At 50.8% G+C, this 22,611-nt stretch overlaps 1 protein-coding gene across 8 annotated transcripts in view; it reads right to left on the bottom strand.

The window, feature by feature from the left end:
• Positions 1-653: 653 nt before the first annotated feature.
• Positions 654-22,611, bottom strand: part of Dlgap4 (DLG associated protein 4) — a 147,719-nt gene continuing 125,761 nt past the window's right edge. For 5 of the 8 annotated variants that reach the window (XM_034496877.2, XM_034496879.2, XM_034496878.2 and 2 more), the window contains 6 exons: positions 15,205-15,566; positions 12,951-13,039; positions 12,026-12,438; positions 3,764-3,855; positions 2,652-2,807; positions 654-1,861 (listed from right to left, as the gene is read on the bottom strand). In XM_034496877.2, the coding sequence (XP_034352768.1) occupies positions 1,643-1,861; positions 2,652-2,807; positions 3,764-3,855; positions 12,026-12,438; positions 12,951-13,039; positions 15,205-15,566 (1,331 nt within the window). In that variant the 3' untranslated portion in view covers positions 654-1,642. Of the gene's footprint in view, positions 1,862-2,580; positions 2,808-3,763; positions 3,856-12,025; positions 12,439-12,950; positions 13,040-13,266; positions 13,347-15,204; positions 15,567-22,611 lie in introns of all 8 variants that reach the window. The other 3 variants (XM_076930114.1, XM_076930117.1, XM_076930115.1) reach the window with 2 other exon arrangements.

Genomic DNA, 22,611 nt, shown 5'->3' with positions numbered 1-22,611 from the left:
AGCCACATAGATGCTTTCTTCTGCCCAGGCTCACAGACCAGGGATGCTCTCCAGATAGCTTGTCTCCCAAGTACTGCCTCTTGGGAGGGGGTCTAGCTGGGTTTCCTGGGCTCATCTGCTGTGGTCCTCCTTACCCAGTCCATCGCACCAGACTGCAATAATGCCATGAGGCCTTGTTACACGTTACCTCATTTATTCTCACAACATGCCTGTGAGGTAGGGAGGGGCAGGGACTGTCCCCGTTTTACAGAGGAGGAAGTTGAGGCACACAGAGGTCAAGTGACTTGCCCAAGGTCACAGAGGGGGCGGCCAAGCTGGAACAGGACCCCAGAGCAGGCCTTTGCTTCACCCAGGGGACCCCTGCAGCATGCGCCAGACAAGAGGATGTCCCCAGTGCCCTTGAATCATATGCACAGTATAGAACAGCCCGATACGCCAAACTGTCTGCTGGGTCCGGCCCCCTCCAGGCGGCCTGACCCAGCCCTGCCCTCCCCGTCCTGCTCTGTGGGCCCAGGCCTTTGCAGCTCAGGGCTCAGAACACCTTGGGGATGGGAGTGGGGGACAGGAGAGAGGGGAATTGGGATGAAAATCACAACAGAATAAAAAACTCAAGAGGCTAGGCTGACGGGTTAGGGGGACAACCAAAAACGGGACTGCTTACACACAAGGTATATTTTTACACACACTTGTACACACACCTAGATATAGTACATGTAAAAATATATGCTATTCACACACCCGCCTCCTGCAGGGACCCCGAGAGCCGGTGGCGGCGGCGCTGGTGGGCTTTGGGTGAGCAGATGGGCGTTTATTAAATATACACTCTAAGGTCTATGTGCATATGTACACATACGTACAGACACCGCCACCTGCCCCTGGGGGAACTGGACGAAGGTGCGGCCAAGGACAGACAACCCCCTGGAAGCCACTTGGGAGTCCTAAGTTTTCTTTTGCTGAAGAAGAGGCTGGAGCATGGTAACCATGGTTTCCCTGTGTGCCAAGGACAGTACTTTCTTATCTGCTCAGAGGCCAGTCCAGCCTAACACTGCCTGTGCTGACGGATGACAGCGGAGGGAAGGCGGGCCAGCTGTGTGTGAGCACTCAGTAGGGAGGGTAGGAGGGGGGAATGCTGCCCTTCTCTGTCCTCTGGGCCCTCAGCCCCAAAGGGTGTGAACCAGAAAGCCACAATGGTGACCCCTGTGAGTTCTGCAGGGAAACAGAAAAGCTGTGGGATGTAGGGAAGGGAGGGACATGGCAGGGGCCCAAGGTTGCCTTGGGCTGTCGTCGTGTAAACAAGCTAGTTCTCTGCAGACAGAGCAAGTAAAAAGACCGCACTCTGGAGGCCGGGCCGTGGCTGCCCAAGTCGTCGTCTGGTACGCCATGGCAGCCCAGGGGGGAAAGGTTCTAGATTGTGGGTTTTGATTTTTTTTTTTTTTTGTTTGTTTGTTTGTTTGAGTCAAGTCTTCATAACCTAAAGCTTGGAGGGACCCAGAAAAGCCACATTGTGAGCCCTTGTACGTGTCAATTGGAGAGTTGGCTCAGGGTCTCTAGAGATAATGACCATACTAAAGGGTGAGAAACGCTGTTCCATTTGCATTGAGTTTTTAATGATTTAAAATTGAGTGCTTTCTCCTTCATGGCCTTAGAGCCTGGTCTGGGCCTCAGGGACATAAATCTCGATGCTGTCCGCACTCTCTGTGGCCGAGTTCTGCCGCACAGACGCTGCTCGCTTGGCGGCCAGGAGTCTCTTTCTGGCCTCCTGACGCTGCTTGTCCCCCGCGTCTGAGGCCTTGTCGCGGCTCACTGCCGCCTTGGATTTGGCTGGCTTCTTCGGGACTGGAGGGGGTGGTTTCTTCTCTTCCTTTATTGAGACAGTGAGGAGGGAACAAAAATAAACTAAAGGTGCCACGTTTTGTGCGGCGCTGCCCTTCCTTATGCAGGCAGGCAGCTGGCACTGCCCCACCCCAGTCTCCATGCCACACTGGCACAAGCCACACACACACACACGAGAATCTGAAAGCCACAGAAGCAATGACAGTGGGAGTAGCAAAGGATTTAGGAGCAAAAAGCAAGCTTGAACGTTCTAGAACACGATGGACAACCCCACCTGTTCCCACCCTTGCTTTCAGCCACTAGGAACCTGAGACAGACAGTACTCTGCTTGAGTCTCCCAGCCAGAGCAGTGACTTCAACTGATGGCTTCTATCCCGGATTTCACATGCTGTCCTTGCATGAGACCTCACCAGGGCCACAGTCCAACATGACAGCCTCCTGGGCTCCGCTGCTCTATAGGAGGCCACCTGAGCCTCACAGAAGCACAGGTACCACAAGGAGGCGGACTGGGGCCAGACCCCAGTGCCCCTGACAGCAAGGCCCCAGAAGCAGGGCCATTCTGCGTCTTCCACTAGCACTTGTGACCCTTTCACTAGGCATGCAGAGCACGAAGTCATGCTTTAGGGACAGCCTCCACTACACAGCGAGCAGCATGCTGGACAGGCGCCAGGCATGGACCCCGCAAGGTGATGGACGTGAGCCCCAGCTCAAAGACGACACATGGAGAAGGAGCCAAGCAGCACTGACCGATGTGGGCAGCGTTACTGCCGACCAGGAATTTGTCCCTGGACTTCCCCTCCGCACTGCTCCATGCTCACCTTCCTCTTCTCGGGCGTCTCCACCAGCTGCCAGCTGTTGGCCTTGAGGTGGTAGAGCTCATCGAACTTCATGCTGATGTCCTCAATGGACAGCTGCAGCAGGTCCCAGAACCCTGCCAGGTCCTGGGCTGTCGGCCGGGGGCTGGCGTCAGGGTTCTGTGGGGCACATGGGGGTCAGTGGGGCAGCAAGGCAGGAGCCTGGCCCATCTCCCTCACCACACACATGGCCTCTGGCTCTGGCCCTGGGCAGGACCTTGCTTCCTTGGTCTATAACCAGGATCTGTGAGTGAAACTGGCTCTGGTCATGCCAGTGCCTCTGGCAGGGATCCAGTTTTATCCTGAGTAGGCCCAGCAAATGCATGTGACTGGCCATCGTTAGGACTGCTTTCACAGGACCGTGGTAAGGAATCCCTGGACCTCCTATGTAGGGAAGAGACCCATTCTTGACCAGTGATTCCTGGTGAGGTAGGAAGAAGGCAAATCATGCCCAGGCCGGCTGTGATCACAGACTGCTTTTTCCCTCACATAGGCCCTAGAGACTCACTTTCCACTGTGTTCACCCTTGAGAACTCCTGCACACAATCTGCTGGAGAGGACTCTTCTCCCAGGACATTCTGTCCAGGACTTTGCGTCTGGCCCAGGGGCAGGTAGGCCCTAGAACGGGCAAGGGAGGAAGACGGCCATCTGGCTCAGTAGTAGTGTTCCCTTAGGTCTTACTGTAGGAGCCTCTTGGATACAGGCTGGACTAAATGTGTAAGCCAGGACCACTGACGTAATTCTCATATATTTTATACCAGGTCCAACGATCTGCCAGTGCCTCTGGCAGGGATCCAGTTTTATCCTGAGTAGGCCCTGCAAATGCATGTGACTGGCCATCGTTAGGACTGCTATCACAGGACTGTGGTTAAGGAATCCCTGGTCCAGGATTCCTGCTGAGGACTGCCCCAGCCCTTCCTGTATGGAGAATGCCATGCCATCTGCCATCTTTACAATGCCTCGAGGGGGCAGCATCTCCTCTGTGTGGAGGTCAGAAAGCTACAAGGGGCTCCCTGAACTCAGGTGGGCAGCCGAGGACTGGCTGGACAGCCTGTGGAGGATGGGGAGTGACTCACCAAGTTCTGCTCACAGAGACCGCGGAACTGCTGGAATTTCTGGGACATCAGGAGCTGGGCGCTGCCCACAGCACTGAGAACTTTTCCTAAGACTGAGAGAGAGGCAGAGGAAGTGGCTCAGCACACATGGTGGTGCTACAGATGCTAGCCAGTATGGACCTGTTCAGGGTGGACAGGGGTCATATACGTGTGTGTGTGTGTGTGTGTGTGTGTGTGTGTGTGTGTGTGTGTGTGTGTATTTGTTACTAAAATGTGGGCTTTACTAAGGTGAAAGGGGAATTGGAGGTCGGATATACATGTCTGTGTACACACAGATGGATACATGAGCTCCTGTCTCAAAGCAAACAAACCCACAATAAAACAAGAAGCCACCTTTTGGGGGGTAGGAACTGAACCCAAGTCCTGTGGTAGAACAGTCAGTGCTCTTAACCATCAAGCGTCTCACTAGTCCTAGCTGTGATATTTGCTTGGGAGACTGAGGTTTTTTTGGGGATTAGAATATTGAATATTACATAGTGGTGGCTATGCTGTGAATAAGCTAAGGCTCCGTGACCTGTATATCATAAACGGGTAAACTCTGTAGTGGCTGATATCTCAGGGTTGCAAATATGGCCCAGTGGTGCTATGTGCATAATAAGCACAAGACCCTGGGTTCAATTATCAGACCTCCCCCCATTATATCATGTTATAAATAACAGAGCAGAAAACTAGGAGGAAATAAAACCCTGCTTGCCAGTGGTGCAGACAAAGCACACAGCTGAGCAGTTCAGATCAATGAAAAGAATGAACACAAGTGTTAACATGGCACTTCTGGGTCTGAACAACGGCTTTTCTATGTGGTCCAGGCTGGTCTGAAGTTCCTTCAACCTCCACCTGGCATTGCAGGTGTGTAGCACTACCTTCCTCGGGCCAGTGAGATGCCTGGTGGGTAGAGACATCTGCTCCCCAAGCCTGGCGACCTGAGTTACATCTCCAGCACCAATTCTGGCAAACTACCCTCTTGCTTACATACTCACCCATGGCACACATGTGCCTACACAGACCTTAAACATGTGAAAAGCAAATCCAAGAGCAGAATGTGGTATAGAGCACTTAGGAGGCTAGGTTCGAGGCTAGCCTTAGACACAACCAAGACAAACCCCACACACTATGCTTCTAATATAAATTTCACAGTCAGACCAAATGAAGTGACATGCACATTCCTTAGGGATGCATGTCACATATACGTAGTAGAAATACAAGCAACCTACAAGGCACTGCCAGTAGTGTTAGGGTTCTATAGAATCCTATCTTCAAGATTCGGCAAAGGTGGGCCCAGGGTAGACCTGCAATCCCAGCTAAGGGAGAGGCTGAGACAGGAGGATCACAAGCTCAAGGTCTGTCTGGGACTCAGACCTGGGTCTCCAGACTTAAAATGCCAAGCACAGTGGCATATGCCTTTAATCCTAGCATTTGAGACAGAGGCAGGAGGATCTCTGTGAGTCTCTGACTCAGAAACTAAAAAGGTAAGGGTGTGTGGCCCATGGCAGTTTTTTTCTTTACTTACATTCACAAGGCCCTGATTGAAGCCCCCCCCGAAGTGCAAAAAGTAAGATAAGCAAAGCTGGGGGACAAGATGGCAGGTAAAGCGCATGCTGCCTAAGATCAACCCCACTATGTCCTCTGACCTCTGCCCCTTCAACACACACAGGGAAGTCGGGAAGGGGATGTGCTGGGACAACCCCTTTCCTGGACAGCAGTGTGATACAGAAACACTCCAAGGTTTGCAGCACTACACTGAAAACATGGAGCAGCTCTGGACTCACAGGTGCCGAGTCAGCAGTTTCCACAGCCAGCTTCTCTGGGCAGTGCTTGGAGAAGCTGGTCCTCCCCTCACTCCCTATGGGCGTGTAAGCACCTACTCCTCACCTTCCACTCCTCTCCCAGATGCAGCCTGCTTCTCTCCATGCAGAGCTGTGTGCAGTTGGGCACACGGCTTCTGTGCCTGCATAATGGCGCTGCCACTCACTCCTGCAGACTCCCTTCTCTGACTGGTGTTCGGAACACCATGCGCATGCCTGTGATGCCCTCAGCCTAGATCCCTTCTCTCTGTTTCTCAACAGAGTAATTTGAGCTGGTGGTCTCCCACTACTGTTGTCTCTCTCTCCAATCAGACTGCTCTGGCTCTGCCTCTCCCCTGATGTTACCCCTTCATCAAAAAGCTCTTCAAAGACTCAAGTTAGCTGTACTGTCAAGGGCCACAGATAGACCTCACACCACTCTCTGAAACTTTATGGCTACCGTAACTTCAAATTGACAGGAATATGTAATGACTGACAGAGCTGGTTCCTGCGGTAACAAATAAATGCAAATGTGCTTAGTTTTGACAAGACAAGGTCTTATTACATGGCCCAAGCTGGCCTTGAGCTCACTCCAGACCCTTCTGCCTCAGCCTCCTAGGTGATGGGACTACAGGGATGTGCTACTGTAGCCCTGACAACTGAACACTAGTCCAATTGATTTCTAAGTGTAATATAATTTTAAAAATGTATGTATGTGTGCCTGAGTATATCTGTGTCCCATGTGTAATCAGGAGCCTGTAGAAATCAGCAGGAGATCAGATCCTTTGGAGCTGGAGTTACAGTTGTGCTGGGAATCATTCCTGGGTCCTGGGACTGCAGAGATAGCTCAGCAATTAAGCGCAGTGGCTGCTCTTGCAGAGGACAAAGCTCTGATTCTCAGTGCTCTCACGGTGGCTCACAACTGTCCTTAACTCTCATTACGAGAGCCCTTAACACCCTCTTTTGGCCTCCATGGGCACTGCACATATGTCGTGCACAGATATACATACAGGCTGGAAATCACCCCCACACAGTAAATCTTAAAAAAAACAAGAAGTCCCTACTGTTCTGGGGCTTGAGAGAGGTCTTAGCTGTTAAGAGCAGCTGTCGCTCTAACATGGGATCTGGGTCGGTCGGTTCCAACACCTACACGATGACTCACCACTGTCTGTAACTTTAGTCCCAGGAGATCCAACAGCCTCTTTCTGACCTGAACTACCAGGAACACAGATGGTTCAGGTGCAAACATTAGGCAAACCATCTATACACATAGAATAAGCTGAAAATAACACTCCTGTGCCCTTCTCCCACGCTGCCAACCTGTCCAGGTTGCTGTTTACCACTAGAAATCAAGCAACAGTAGGACCTAGGAGAGGCATTGCATTGTCAGCCTTGGCCCTTGAAGCCTGCTACCTGAGCTAAGAAGAATGGACTGCCTGCTGAGCTAGCCTTGACACCTTCCGGACTGCTATCACCTTGCCCAACCCCTGGGCTGAACCGAGAAGAGAATCTGGGGGTGGGGCTTTACCTTTATATGTGAAAGCCAATTATTAAATTTCAAGCCTTGATCAGAGAACTTTGTCTTGGCTTCATCTCTTCCCACCCGTTTCCTTTTCTCAGCCGAACCCGGTTCAACATTGTTGCTGCAGGCAGCAACACACTCCTGTTAGAGGTGTCTGAGCCTCGAAGCAGAGTCTGTACTGAGCTGGTGGCCATCTTTTTACTGCTGGGGTCATTTTCATCGCAATGTTAATTTTTTTAAATCAAATTAACATACATTCATGGTATATAAAATGTGGAAGCACAGATAATACATAAATTAGACTTCACTAAAATTAAAATTGTTCATCCATGAAAATGAAACCCACAGAAGGGGTGGGAACACTTGTGGATTGTACATATGGCAACGGTCTAGTGCCCTGGACTTATGAAAGATTTTTACAACTCGCCCTCCCCCTTCCAAATTGACACAGGTTAGAGTTAATTGAGAAGAGGGAACCACTACTGAAAAACACATCAGTAAGACTGGCCCATAGGCAAGCCTGTGGGGTATTTTCTTGCTTAATGATAGGTGACATGAGGAAGGCCAGGCCATTGTGGGTGGTGCCACACCTGGGCAAATGGTCCTGGGTGTGTAAGAAAGTAGACTGTGCACACTAGTAAGCACATTTCCTCGGTGATCTGTGCCCTGACTTCCTCAGTGATGGAGTGGGAATGGCCTGAGCACTGTACTCGAGATAAACCCTCTCCTCCCCAAGCTGCTTCTGGTTATGGAGTTTTATCACAGCAATGGGAATCCTAAGACAACTAAGGGTCACTGTAAAAAGGGGCAAAGGAGCCAGGTATGATGTTGCATATCTTTAATCCTAATACTCGAGATGAAAATACAACACCAGCCTGGGCTATTGGATCCTGTCTCAAAATAGAATTAGTGAGCTGGCGAGATGGTTCGGTTGAAGGTGCTTTGCTTCCTAGGCTGTTGACCTGAGTTCAATCCCCAGGACCCATGAGGTGGGAGATGAACCCAGTCCTTAAAGTTGTCTTTTGGCATATCTCCCCTCCCCTTGCATGAAGTAATGGAGGGAGGGGCATCCAACATCAACCTCTGACCTCAGTGTGTGCACACAGTATATGCATTTACAGTGCACCACACACACAGAAGTGAGTTTTATGCTATACACTTTGCCACAATAAAATTATGAAAAAAAAAAAAAAAAAACTAAATAGAAGAAAGAAGTCAGCAGTTTTACTCCTAGGAATATACTAAAAAGAATGGAAAACAAATATTCAAACCAAATCTTGGATACAAATATTAATAGCAGCATTATTTAAAACAGGCTCCATCATGTCATGGCAGAAGGACTCCGGCCCTTGTAACTGTTTCTTCATCTTTGATATTACCGACATACCTGTTACGTCGGTGAGATTTTTGTTATTTTTATTGGTCTTTTATTTTTACTTGTGCAGTGTGCTTGTGCAAACTTTAAAAGGCAGGTCCCCCCTTTTCTGTCTATCTGGTGTGTGTGTTGGGGCTGCTGAGGATCAAGGCTCCATTCATGCCAAGCACTGCTACGACTGAGCCGTCTGTCACGCCCAGCCCGCTTTCCTTTTCTTTACATTTCTTGGTGGAATAAAATGCTGCCGCCACCACCAGGTCACAGGAGCAGCAGGTCCTGCTCTCACCATCACGGTGTCCCTTTTACACGGGAACAAACTACTACAGCTCCTGGACATTCCAGGAAAGCCTCTAATGCTAAAGAGAAATAGAAAAGGAATCCTCAAGACCATGCAGGGACAGTGTGAAAAGACTGGTGACAAACTAGGATGACAGCAACAGTAAATGGTGACAGACCCTGAAGCATGTGTGTCTAATGGAGCCGCCTTAGGTCTGCCATAATGCTCGATCGCCTCCTCTTCCTGACGGCCATACTGCAGAGCAGTGCTCGCACTGCAGGAGCACAGTGTGTCAGTACCCAGTGGACATGTCACGTGAGCACACAAAGCCTATACCTTGGTCACATTCTCTGCACAGCAAAGAGACATGTTACCCATGCCGAGGAGCGAGGAGAAGAACGGGACTCCTTCCTAGAAGAGCCAGGCTCACCCCAGAACAGTGCTGTAAAATGTCTCTCATTGCTGCTTCTCAGAAGCCAGGAGATGTCACCTCACATCTCTTGGCCATTGGAGAAAGTGCAATGTGGTGTATTCACTAATACGTTATATAGTTGAAATAATAAAAATGTTTTCCATTGAAATAAATAAACGCTCAAGCTAGTTGTGGTGTACACCTTGAATAACAGTGCCTGGGAGGCTGAGGCAGGCAGGATCTATACTAAGTTTCAGACAAATTAAAAAGTATTGGGGAGGGGGCTGGAGAGATGGCTCAGTGGCTAAGAGCACTGGCTGTTCTTCCAGAGGTCATGAGTTCAATTCCTGACAACCACATGGTGGCTCACAGCCATCTATAGGGGAATCCAATGCCCTCTTCTGGCAGACAGAGCACTTGTACATTAAATTTAAAAAGTATTGGGGAGGCAAAGCAAGGAAGATAAATAACTTAGACAGGTGGGAAGTGAGAAGCCTTGGAGAGCAGTTTAGCCGATTCTCAAAAAGTCGAGCAAATCCACTGCTAGGTATACACACAAGGCCAGGCTCAGAGCGCACTAGACCTGCACGAGTGTTCACTGTAGCGCTAGGATAACAGCCTGACTCTTATGACAGAAATGACCAAGCACCAGTCTACAGATGGCCAGCGTAAGTAAGGCAAGCACACCCATAAACATGGAACATTATCCGACAGCACAAAGGAATGAGGCATGTGCACACACACACACACACACACACACACACAGGTGTCAAGTTTGGTGGTGGCTGGAGAGACTGGACGGCGACCACTAGCAAGTCTGGGTTATGATTTCAAAAGGATTAATTTTCAGTAAAGCTCAGGGCTAGGGTATGGCTTGGTGGAGAGTCCTAAGTAAGTAAAGTAGTCAAGAAATGGAAAAAAAATTTCAACACACAAACACCCCCCCCCACACACACACAATGATATGCAGACAAAGGAAAGACAAAGCTATGATGGTGCTTTCTTGTAGTCCCAGACTTAGTAGGCTAAAGAGGAGGACTTCAAGTTTGAGGCCAGCCTTGGCTCCAGAATGAGTTCAAGGATAGCTTGGGCTACAAAGCAAGACCCTAGGGAGAGAGAAAAAGATGAGAAGCCAACCCAGCAACTCACATGGAAAGAGTTTCACCAGAAAGGAAATTCAAAGAGAAAAACTATAACAAATGTGAGAAATCAGTGGTAGTAGTTTGCTTGTGTGAGACACGGTCACACTTCGCAATCCAGGCTAGTCTGCACTGTTTAGTGATACCCGTGATTCCCCTGCCTCTGCCTCGAGTGCTAGAATTACAGGCGTACTGCTAACAAGTTCACCAGACAGAGCAAAGCTCCTAAAATTTTCCAGGATAAAATCTAAGGACAGAGAAGCAAAATGGCTTCGAACTTCCCAGCACATGGAAGCACGCACTACACAGCGGAACCCTCGGTCGGAGATGAGGACCTCGGTAACCACACTGTCCTCTGCATTGTCCCTCCTGCGCCAACATGCAGACAGTCACATAGTCACATATGTAGATGCAATTATTAGTTTCAACTTTATACCTCAATTGTGAGGTCTGAAAGACATGCTAAGTATCCAAAAAGTTCTCTCAGGATAAAGAGAAAAGTGAGTCAAAGATCAAGCAGCCAGCAAGTGAAGTGCCTGGTGGGGAAGGGCCTAGGGCAGTGTCTGATGAAGGAAGAACAAGGCCTGCAGCTGGACACAGATCCAGAGAACATGGTCATGCCCAAGCAAGGCAGGGAACCAGGGAAGATAGGAAACCCTAAGAAATCAATACTTAGTGACTTAATTCTGGAGAAGGAAGAGAAGGCAATCACACTGCACCGAAGAAGCGTACAGGTGAATGCAGAACAGACCACTAGCGTGGCCACATGGGAGCGCTGGCCAGCACAGGCACGGGGCTGGCTGCCTTCTGTCAGACACTTGCTTTCTGATCTCTGCCACTGGTTTGAGTTTTGAATCCATCATAATTAAATGCATTAGGTAGAAACCTCAAGAGTTCCCTGCCTCAAGGTGGGTGTGACATCAAAGTTGGGAAGAGGCCCAGAGGGCAGTGAACTGACTACCCTGTGAGTCACCAAAGTGTCCTCAGAGTACACTATCAGGGCCACTGGGGTCCAGTCTATCCCACCCACACTGTGAGGCCCGCCCTTCCTGAACCTTCAGTGAAGAGGAAGCACCTGAGAAACTGAGCTCTGGTAGAACCTGGTCAGCACAGGGTGATGGTCTGAAGGTCCCCAGAGGCTGCCTCCAGCTGCATGCCATGATTCAAGCTCTCTGCACACCATGTGTCCCTTTCTCCAGCCCCTGTCTGTTTTGTAGTGCTAGCAGAGGAGCCCAGGGCTCCTGTGTGCCAGGCCAGCACCACTGCAGGCAGTCCTCGCCGGAGGTAACTTCTTAACTTCTTTTTTAAAGTATCTAGAGTACTGACAGAAACTGGGTAGAAAAGCAGAAACTCTGTCTTGCCATTTACAGTCCTCTCCTGCTGGGGCCACATCAGATGCCTGTACATGGAGAGCACTAAGCACTCAATAAAGAGCTGGGAAGGTATAATTAGGGGGCAGCTTTCTGTCCAGCACTTCATCAGGGCCTTTCCACTAATTACCACTTAGTCCTCACAAGGTTCTTATGCAGGCAGAGGTGAAGATCAAAAACAGGTGACTGAGCTGGGATCCTGTGTGACCGAGTTACTATCGTAATGCTCACCTGGGAAGAGGTCAGGTTAGGCAGGTGGAAAGAATGAACACGGAGAGGCAAGCTCACAAAATGAGCCTCCCTGAGAGGCTCCAGACCCACCTAGGGGCTCACCCCGTGACACCCACCTTCTTCAGAGAGGTTGTTCTCTTTGGTCTCCTTGTCCATCTGGCAGCACCAGCCTTCCAGCCGCTCCGTTTCTGCCTGGAGGAGCTTCAGGAACCAGTAGCCATCCCTGCGGCAGGCCCCTGGCTGAGCTGGCTCTGCTGGGGAGCTGGAGGAAGTCTCCAGCCAGGGGTCGGGTGGGGGCAGCGAAGACGCCTCCAGGGCAGGGTCGCTGTTGTCTCCATAGGAGAGGTTGCGCTTGATCTGGGCAATCTTGGGGGCCTGTCGGGGGCCAGCATCAATGCTGATGGAATTGGGGTGTGAGGTACAGTCTGGGAGACTCCTCTCAGATGACTTACAACTGGAGTCATTGGCATCCTGGGTATCAGAGTCAGTGTCCCGACGGGAGGACATGCTGTGAGAGGGGGCGCTGCTTCTGTGGGGGGAGGATGGGGACAGGAAGGAATGAGTCACCAAGAGGGCCAGAAACCAGCAGCCACCTGACCCGGACACACGGGGAGACAGAGAAACGGATGCATCATCTGCTCACCATGCGCCTGAAGCGGGTCCCACAGCCCCCGCTCATTCTCTGCTCAGCCCTTGCCCGCCCTGCCCATGCCCACACGCGCACACACACACACAAGGACAAGGTCATAAGGTTGTCTGTTTACTGCAGTGGGCCCAGGAAGACCACCAGTATCAGGGAGCTAGGGGCTACAGCCCAGCCCAGCCTTGCTCCCACCGGGTGACTGGTCTCAGAGCAAGTGCTCGTGTGTCCACCCACCTGCCCCGCCCAGCCCCCACACCTGAGCCACCACCCACACCCACACCCAGCTTGGTTGTCAGAAATCCAGCAAGGAGAAGTGGGTTAGGGAGAGCAGGAGAGGTGAGGGCGGAGGGAGGGAGAGGAGAGGGGAGTAGCAGCCACCACACCTCTGTCCAACTTACCGCCAGTCGTCCTCTACCTGAACCCCGATGGACTGGAATTTGGTAGCGGGACTGGGCTCCTCTTTTGGCACTGGCTGAATGCAGTCAACCTTATTGAAGGACAACGACAGCAACGCACGGAGACAAAGACAAGAATAAAAACAAACACCACACTTGCTGCTGAAATTCACATTAGTGGGACGACGCAAACAGACATGTGGACAGACGGACACGAGGCATGCAGACATTGCACGTAGGCCCAAGTAGGGCCAGGTTAAGCCGGGCACTGCTCATTCGCGAGGAGGCGGGAGGGGATGGAATGACTGGCTTTCCCTACTCTGAGGAGGGCGCCATCACATCGATCGCTTTTGGTCCGTTGTCCTCCGAGAGGTGGGAACCGCTCCTTCTAGTCCTCTCCTTTACACGATCAGAGAGAAAAAAGGACGACGGGAGAGAACACACACAAAGCCACAGCCGTTATCTGGTGTAGTTGAAGCCGAGGGCTGTCTGGAGGCAAAGATCATTCCCCTAGCCCCGTAGTGCGGTCTGAAAGGGGAACGGTGGCACCTGTAGTCAGTGCCAACCACAGACCCAGAACCCAGAGCCAGCAGTGCGATGGGACCCTGCCCCTGGACCTGTCACGCTTGCTTTGTAAAGGGGAGCAAATATGGCAGCAGCCATGCCCTGGGCCCAACTACAAGGCAGCCAGCTAAGCCCACCCATCATGGCCCCAGGGAAGGGGGAGCTCACACCCGGTCTGGGGCCTGAGGTGTCAGGGTGAGATGGAATGACAGTCTCAGGAGCTGGGGTTCCAGTGCTGGGGCCAGGGAAGCTTTCTGTTGGGGACAGGAATAAAGTCACACTTCCTTTGGCAAGAGCCAGTCTAGGAAGCACAGCTGTCTCCAGGAGCTGTGATGCGGCGTGGAGCAGGGTGAAGCAGGGCAGAAAGCACTGAGAGCCAGAGCCCCCTCCCCAGGGTCACGTCTGAGTAAAGGAATCACAGTGGGTCTCAGGCCTTCTAGGAAGGAAGAGAATCTGGTTTGGTCCACAAGGAGGTGGCCTTCCCAAAGACATGGCAGTTAGGATCCTATGTCTGTAAGAATCCCACCTAGACGCTGTAGGGACTCTGGGCACTCATGAAGAAACCCAGCTGGAGAGGGCCAGAGGAGAATCTGTTCACCTCCCTTCCTGTACATGGGGGATGGAAGACCAGAGCTGTCTAGAGAAGGCCCTGCCTGGACTTCCTGCTCTGCTCCCTCTGTGTTCTAGTGTTTTGTCATCACTGTTACTGAGGAGAGGAGACGGAGGTCCCGGCAGCCCTCAACACCCTGCACCGCACCCGCCTGGTTCTCTTCTGCCCTTCCGATGTTTGGAAGTGCTCCACCTCCCCACACCCCTGCCCTCACCTTCGTCCACTACAGCTGGCCTGGCCTCACTCACTGCCCCTACTGCAGTCTGGAGGTCTAGCTGCGTAGCAGGACTTGCTAGGTTTAGACCAATTCTTGAAAACTGTAAGGCTGAGGCCACGTTCGCCTCACTCAGCTCTCAGAAGACAGACAACTGATGCTGGGAGCTGGGAGGTAGTGGAGGAGAAGCTGGGCACCACAGATATAAATATGCACTGGTTTTGGCTTCTAGATGGGACATGGGACTTGGGGCTTAGGTCACAGGACCCTACCTATTTGGACCCTTTTCTGTGAAGGGAGGCATAGACCTGCTATCACACTCTGTTAGCCATGGGTCTGGTGCTTCAAGTGACCTACCTGTCCCCAAGGCCTGAGTGGGCTCTGGGTCAAGTTCCCCTTGAAAAACCCCATGGCTCAAGGGCCCTGGTCCCAGGCTTCTAGCCCATCAGCGTCTATGCTCCACGATGCGCCCGCTGCCAAGCGGGGCCATGGTTTCCGTACCGAGCTGACCTTGGATTAGAGAACTGTTAAGCCAGCCCCACCTCCCATGAGTTGTCTGGCAGGGCAAAGGATGGAGTGGACAGACAGACAGTAGACAGCAAACAGTGTACAGGAGCTTGCTGGCTGAGTGTAACTACATTCATGGGGACAACCCACTGGAGGATGTCCAGCTATGGACCTGCAGCATGGGCAGCTGGGCACATGAGTGTGGCTACAGGAGAATTTGGTTTAGCCACCTGGGGCAGATGCACCAGAATAGACAGACAAAACCATCTCTTCCCGGGAGACCTAGTGGGCCTCCACTAGATGTAATTACACGCAGGCCGGTGCACAGAGTGGACAGAAGACAGTGCAAAAGGGACCCCTACTTGTATTCCTATTGATGACAGTTTCCTTTTGGGGATGGCCTCGGAATGGGACTCAGAGCTCGTCAGTGTCCCTTGTTCACTCTTCAGAGCTGCATGCTTAGGGGGTGGCTCCGGAGCTTCAGGGCCTGGGGTAATTCCACCCCGTGTCACACTGGGTGGCCGGGTACTGCTATCCAGGCTGTCTGATGAGTTGCTCAAGCCCGACTGGCTCGTCACTTCACTCTTGTGGTCTTGACTGTCCAGGTAGGTATCCTGAGCAGACTCAGTACTGCTCTGGACGGTGACTGAGATGAACGGTTTCGATGTGGTACGTGGAGGGACCGGTGGTGGGGTCTTCTTATATGCCACTAGGCATGATGAACCTGTAGACGGGTGAGAGAGCAAAGTGAAGAAGGTGATGCCTCTAACCCTTCAAGGCCTCTCCTGGCCTGAGGCCCTGCCTGATCTCAGCTAGAGAACTGTGAAGCAAGAGAATGAGAGTCATACACAGTGATGCCCAATACAGGCACACGGACCCTATCCCTCTTGCAAGGCCCAATCCAGTGGAGAAGCCTCGTTAATTAAAGATGCTCTCTATAAGGCTGTGGCAAAGCCTGACCAATGTCAGGAGGAGGCAGTAACAACAGAAGAACTTATCTTGCCTTCCCCAGGGTCACTCTGTGACCCTTGGGTCCTACAGTTTCTTACCCTGTTTTCTTCCTTCCCTCCTTACTTCCTCTGTGGGGACATTCTGCTCAATCTGGCCAACACAATACACCCTCTTTGTCATTCTCAACCCACTTACTCCTCCTACAAAGACCCCACACACCAGTCTGCTGCCCACAACTCCACCATGCCTGATCCGTCTCTCTGTTTCTGCTAAGTTTCAGGAAACCAGGCACTGCCATAGCTCTGAGTTGCCTGGGGATGGCATGCGGCAGGACATATATCAGTACAGTTAGTGCCTGCTGCTCAGGCTGCCCTGTCTGGAACCAGTAGCTCCCCCAGCAGTGCTGCACCCGAACAAGGACCTTTGTCAGTCCTGTCTCTCTAAGTGCCCTCTCTCTCCTATGATGGCCCAGCAAAGCAAGTCCTACCCAGGTCTGGAGTGCCCTCTCCTATAGAGACCCAAGCAAGCCTCCACCTGGGAGCAGGAGCTCCTCATCACAGAGATGGTACCCACTCAGTGACAGTCCACAGGACAAGGCCCAGTGTCAGAGAGGCTGGACAAGGGACACTGCAGAAAGTTCTCTATCTGCCAGTAGAGAACATCACTCCACAACCTGATAGAATGGCTATGAAAGTGTCACAGCCGAACACTAAGGCTGTGGAGAAACACATATAACCACCTTGCAAAAGGATTGGCATTTTCTTATAAAACTAAACATGCAATTATCACAGAACCCAGCAAGAATAATCAGGCAAGTAGCACACAGAAACAAACATGCATGTACAGGCAACTCTATCTGCAAACCCAGACACTGAAAACAAGCAGCCGAGTAGTTGAATGGAGGCACACCTCTACTGTGGAGTGCTACTAGGAGTAAGAAGAAATGAACGGAGCCACATGATGACTTGAAAGACTCTCCGGTCATTGTGTCTACTGGGTAAAGCAATTCCCCAGACAGTGAATAAGCCTATTTATATTACATTTTTGAAATGACTGAACTGTTAGAAAAGAAAACAGAGAAGTAACTGCCAGGGCTGAGTGTATGCTTGGGGAGAAGATAGATGGGGAAGGCAGTAAAATAAAAGGGACCTACTCATGCGGTGATGAGACTGCTCTGTGCCTCTGTGACCACGGCACCATCAGAGGGACTTGCATATAAGAAATCAGCACTCAGGGCTGGAGAGAGCTCAGCGGGTAAGAGCACTGACTGCTCTTCCAGAGGTCCTGAGTTCAATTCCCAGCAACCACATGGTGGCTCACAACCACCTGTAATGGGATCTGATGCCCTCTTCTGGTGTGTCTGAAGACAGCTACAGTATGCTCATATTTATAAAATAATTCTTTAAAAAAAATAAGAAAAAAAAAAAAAAAAAAGAAATCTGTACTCGCTGACCATACACAGGCATGTGCACACATACAGGGAAATACAAGTGAGCCAGTGGTCTGGGTCTCTGCCAGCATCCCGCTTTGATGCTGCCCTACAGTTTGTACGATTCCTGGAAACTGGCTACAGGGCAACAATACAGATTACTTTCTGTGTTACTTCTTGCACTGCACATAAACCTGTAACCGAGTAAGTCAAACCTGACAGTGAGTGACTATAGCAGAAGCTGTCAGAGGTCGGGGGCCGGCCTGTGCAGTGGAGGTGACAGACTGAGGGTGTCCAGCCAGGAGCTTCCCACTCCCAAACTTCCCAGTTCTGCCCAGGCCTTTGGAGGAAACAGCGTCCTCACAAGCACCTGTGCAGTCTTTGTCACTAAGTTAAGGGAGAACACTGAGATATGGGGGACAGCCATGTCTCTGGGCTAGAAGACTATGAGAGGTGGGGAGGGCTCAAGTCATTAAAAAAAAAAGTCTCTTCTGCCCTCCCCAGGATAGAAATGGTAGGCCCTGTTACACAGGCTGACAGATGAAAGCTGGGTCACACGTGGAGTTGTGCTTGGCAGTTTTGTGGTGCTGTCAGGAGGGTGTATCAATCACACTCACTTTTCAGATGGGTACATGCAGCTCAGAAAGGCTAGAGAATGTGCCTGGAGTTACCAGGGCTCAGTGGCAACCACATTTGCTGGACTGCACAGTCCACCTCAATGCTTCCCAGGCCTTGGGACCCTCCCACCTGCACAGCTGCGGGTGTCTGAGGCCTCACTGCTGGGATCTGAGGCCAGAGGCAGATGCATTCTCAAGCCCAGATCCTACTGCTAGGGTAGGAAGGCTCTGGACTCAAGGCACAGAGACCTGGCTTCAGGGACAGGAGTTTGCTTTCTGCGTTTTCCAGTGCCCTCATCTATTCAGAGCTTCCATCTGGCAACACTGTACCATCTGCGCACAGCCCTTGGCAAAGCCAAGGCTCTCACCCACCCACACCCACATTCTCACTCTGGTCAGATGCACCAGCGTGACTGAGGGCATGACCCCTGCTTGGATCTCTTCTACTTATATGAAGTTATCCTATTCTGGTAAGGGTCCTGAAGTCAGGAGGCAGCATGAACCGGACAAGCTCAAGTTCAAACCTGCTCTGTCCAATTACCTTGCAGAAAATAATGACATAGGCTGTATCACAGAAAAGCCAGGTTCTGCATGGCCAGAGCATGAAATGGTCCTACTAGCATCAAGGAAAGAGGGAACGAGACCAGATCTGTAAGTCCCCAGCTACTGGGTCTGTGACCATCATGGGGAGAGGGGACTTCATAACAAGATGAACATACAGGATGATTATTAAAGTCAGTCCCTCCAGAGCCCAGCAGACAGGGCTGAGTTACAGAGGATTTTGAGAATGGGAATGTCCAGCCTAAAAGTCCCAAAGGAAGTGGGTTTCAGTGGGGGTAGGATGAGGGTCAGTACAATGAAGGTAGCTCTAATTTGTTCAAAATGATGAGAAAGAACCCACCTCTTAAGGGGTGGGAGCAACTCACAACTAGACAAGGTCTTTGTCCTCAGCTGTGTGATGGGGCAGATACTGGCTAAGTCAGTATAGTAGTTACAAAGATGTGGTCTCTCCCAGGAGACAAGGTGACTACCATAGCCAGGGACTATTCTATAGGACACAGAGCTCTAGCCTCCCTGTCAGGGCTGCAGAGGGTCAGGGTCTGGCTGAAGCACACAGAGGCCAGGGCAGAAGCCCGACCCTGACCTCAGAAGGACAATGAATGTCTGAGAGGCTGGACAAAGAAAGTAAAGGTTGAACAGACAGACAACAGGAAGAGGAAGCTTAGATTGGATTCTCTGTCTCTGGAATACAGGTCACAGCTAAATACAGGCTAAGACTAGCAGGGAGGATTGGGGGCTTCCTAGGGGGAAGGCACACCTCTGCTGGGCCCTGACCTGACACAGGACGACCTACGTGTGAACACAGGCTAGGGCCTGACCTTAGCTGCTGCCAGCACCTCACTGGCCACCTCTCCCACATCAGCTCCTCGAGAGTTCAGGGTTCAAGTGTCACTTCCTCTTCTCTTGTCACCTAGGAACCTGCATCAAAGCACCTTTTCCACCATTAAAGATTCACTTGTCATTTGCAACAGACAGAGGCAGTAGTGGGAACATGGCTTTGGCACAGGCTCAGGACAATGAGTCAAGCACTGAAGGCCGCCAATAAACAACTGTTGAACAAGAAAACGAACCTCATTATTGCTATCCAAAACCTTCAACTTCCAAACATCAAAACGATTTGTTTAGGTACAGTCTATGTACCAGTAGTCCCAGAACCTGTTTGAGTTCAGGGACTCTACAAGTTTTATGGCAGCCTGGCTGACACAGTGAGTTCCAGGCCAGGCAGGGCTCAGAGTGACACCCTCTCTCTTTGTGGGTAACAGTACTTGCTATGTAAGCATGAAGACAGAATTCAAATCTTCAGCACCCCCATAAAAGCTGGGTGAGCCTATATACTCCTGTTAACTTCAGTGCTGAGAGATGGAAGAGACAGGAGGATTGAAGGGGCTCTCTGATTGAGCCTCTACCCAGACTGGCAGTGTGGCTCAGTGGGTAAGGGTGCTTACAGCTAATACGTGAAGGTGAGAGTTCAATTCCAGGGACCCACGTGGTGGGAGAAAACTAACTCCACAGGCTGTCCTGACTTCCACATATACATTCTAGTGTACGTGCATACACACTAGTAAATGAGAGATTTAATAAACAGAACACAAGCAAGGCAGTTTGGTGCGGTGAGAAACCCTACTTTCATAGAAATACGGAGAAAAATAGAACAAGATATTTGATGCCTTCCTCTTATCTACACACCTACACACCTACACCTACACACACACACACACACACACACACACACACACACACACACACACACTGATTGGCCCTACTCATTAGTATCCAAGGTTCTAAGCACCTTCCTGGTTCAGGCCCTTTTTGGTTCCCACTAAGCTTTCTCTTCAGCTCCCACTCCTTCCACTGTCAGCCGCCTCCTCCAAACACAGCACACATTCATGTGCTTTTACACATGTGCCAATTCCAGATGGAACCTTTGCCTATCCTTGTACTTGTGTCTACTAGTTCCTTTACCCTGTCTCTTTCCTCTGCCTATCATTGGACACTCAGGGCTGGAGTTGTATCCATGATTAATCAATCGGGTGCTTGTGCGTTGGTGGTTCATTGCCTAGCCTAGATGCTGGAGGGGCACCATTTGTCAAGTCAACTTCAGAGGGAAGCAAACGGCCTGAAGACCTATGATGGTAGAACTGAGCAGCGTAGCTCTGCTTTGTTGGAACTGACAGCAGCCTCCCTGCCCTCGGAGATGCTGTAGGTGCCATGGGGTATAATACCTTGTGTCTAACAGCTAAACTTTGGTCCATTACTGGAAAGTTCTGGCCTTCCCTGATGAGGCTGGGTGTAAGCACTCCTTCAGTGTAACTGTCTGTTCCAGCTAAGCCTTGTACTTAATTTCAAAGACCTTGAGAGAAGAGTCTGCTAAACCACAGCAGAATGACTCACATGTACACCCAATCACATGCTTGCCCACCCACCACTTAGCCATGCAGGCCCCTCATGCCAAGGCAGTAGCTTATTTGCGACAGACAGATGTAGACAGCATCCTTGACTTGATAAGCAGCATGCAAATCCTCCTTTCTTTGAAGTAGGTGTCTAGTATATTTCATTTCTGCCTTATGCTTCAAGATTTCATCTAGCAGGTACAGCTTGGTGGTGCCTGCCTATGACTTACCATTTGGGAAGTAGAGGCAAGAGGACTGAGTTTGAAGCTAGCCTCCACTACATAGCAAGTTCAAAATAAGCTGGGGTTACAATAAGACTCTCTCAAAAAACCAAAACATTAAAAGAATTTTCTCTACTATCAGATCAGATGACTGTTTCTATACTATGCTTTTTAAAACCCAAGTGTTTAGCTAAACAGAGAATCAGACACTTAGGGGTGGCTAGGACTCTACCTCCTAAGGATCTGGAAGTCACAGTAGCCCCTAGGAAACTAGCTTCTACAAGTGCTTTGCTTAGAAGTTGGGCTGGGTGATCCCAAGGCCATTGCTGTCCTCAGGCTGCTAGCTCTTGGGACATGGTGGAGATAGAGGAGAAAGGGCCTAGACATTTCAAGGAATAGATGCCAGGAGTCACAGACAGGAAGGAAACCTTACAGAGATGTAGGAGGGACCACCCAGCTTCAGGATCCATATGAGTCGACAGAGCTGGCCTCAGACAAACTTCCCTTATTCCCCTTCAGTGGTACTGCTAGGCCTGAGGATCTCGTTCTCTCTTCCATTCAATAAGAAGGTGCCAAACCTAAGCTAGGAGGAGACACTCCTTTGTGTACCATGGCAGATGCTACCACTCAATCCCAGATTTCCCTCTCCTTCTTGTCTCCACCTCAGAAGTGGGGAAGCTGGGGAAGAACTGTGTGCAGCAAAGCTAGGTTCAGTGACAGAGTTCCTCTCAGAGGCACTGTCCTGTCGTCAGCAGCACCACCACCTCCCTTGAGTATGTCAAGCCAGCAACACTGGACTGGCAATACTTTCATGCCAACACTCCCAAGTCCCAAGGTAATACCCACTGTGAATCAGGGAGGAGCCAAGGCACTACCTGAGATGCTCTTCAATCATAGGGTGCCCAAAAGGGCTGCTCCATAGTGCCGTGCTCCCACCTGCTTTTCCCACCTCTGTCTTCTCTCCATCTACAGCTGCCCTCACCTGCGTCATCCACACACTGCCGATCCTTGCCTTTTGCCTCCTGTTCTGCACTTCCTGTCCCCCTTCCATCCTGGCCCCTGAAAGACTCCAACTCGTGGCATACTGTGAGACCTTTCTACCTTAGAGGTCTAACCTACCCAGTCCCATGCAGGTACTGCAGTATCTGCACCTGCTTTGGGCCTCAATGTCCACAGAAGCCAACAGGTTGCAAAGGTGTCACACAGGTGAAAGCTACAAACCTCAAGAAGCTGGTCCTGTCCTCGGCGATGAGGGTAACAGACCATGCTTTAGCAAGAGCTCCAGTTGTCAGCTGACCTTCATGTTCATGGATTCACTATCAATGCTCAGCTCTAACCACAAACCCTGGGGGCTTTTTATGGTCATTCTGACATGTGTATCTGAAGCTCACACTCCCAACAAAGGCAGATAAAGGCAACACTGCCTTCTCACACTGGCTCTTATCCAGCCAGCAAGTGCCTTCTCATGCTCTTTACTGCTTCTCCAGTTTCTTGGCTTGCTGGAGGTGTGTTTAATGGATCCCGAGTGTACTGCAGAAGGACCATCCAATGTCCATGGGGAAAATGTGTTAGATACACTTCAGTCAGGCATGAGTCATGA

Source organism: Arvicanthis niloticus, chromosome 2 (assembly GCF_011762505.2).
Source record: "Arvicanthis niloticus isolate mArvNil1 chromosome 2, mArvNil1.pat.X, whole genome shotgun sequence".
NCBI classification, from domain to species: domain Eukaryota; kingdom Metazoa; phylum Chordata; class Mammalia; order Rodentia; family Muridae; genus Arvicanthis; species Arvicanthis niloticus.
The sequence above is the reverse complement of the archived record's forward strand: the minus strand, read 5'-3'. Positions and strand labels throughout refer to the sequence as shown.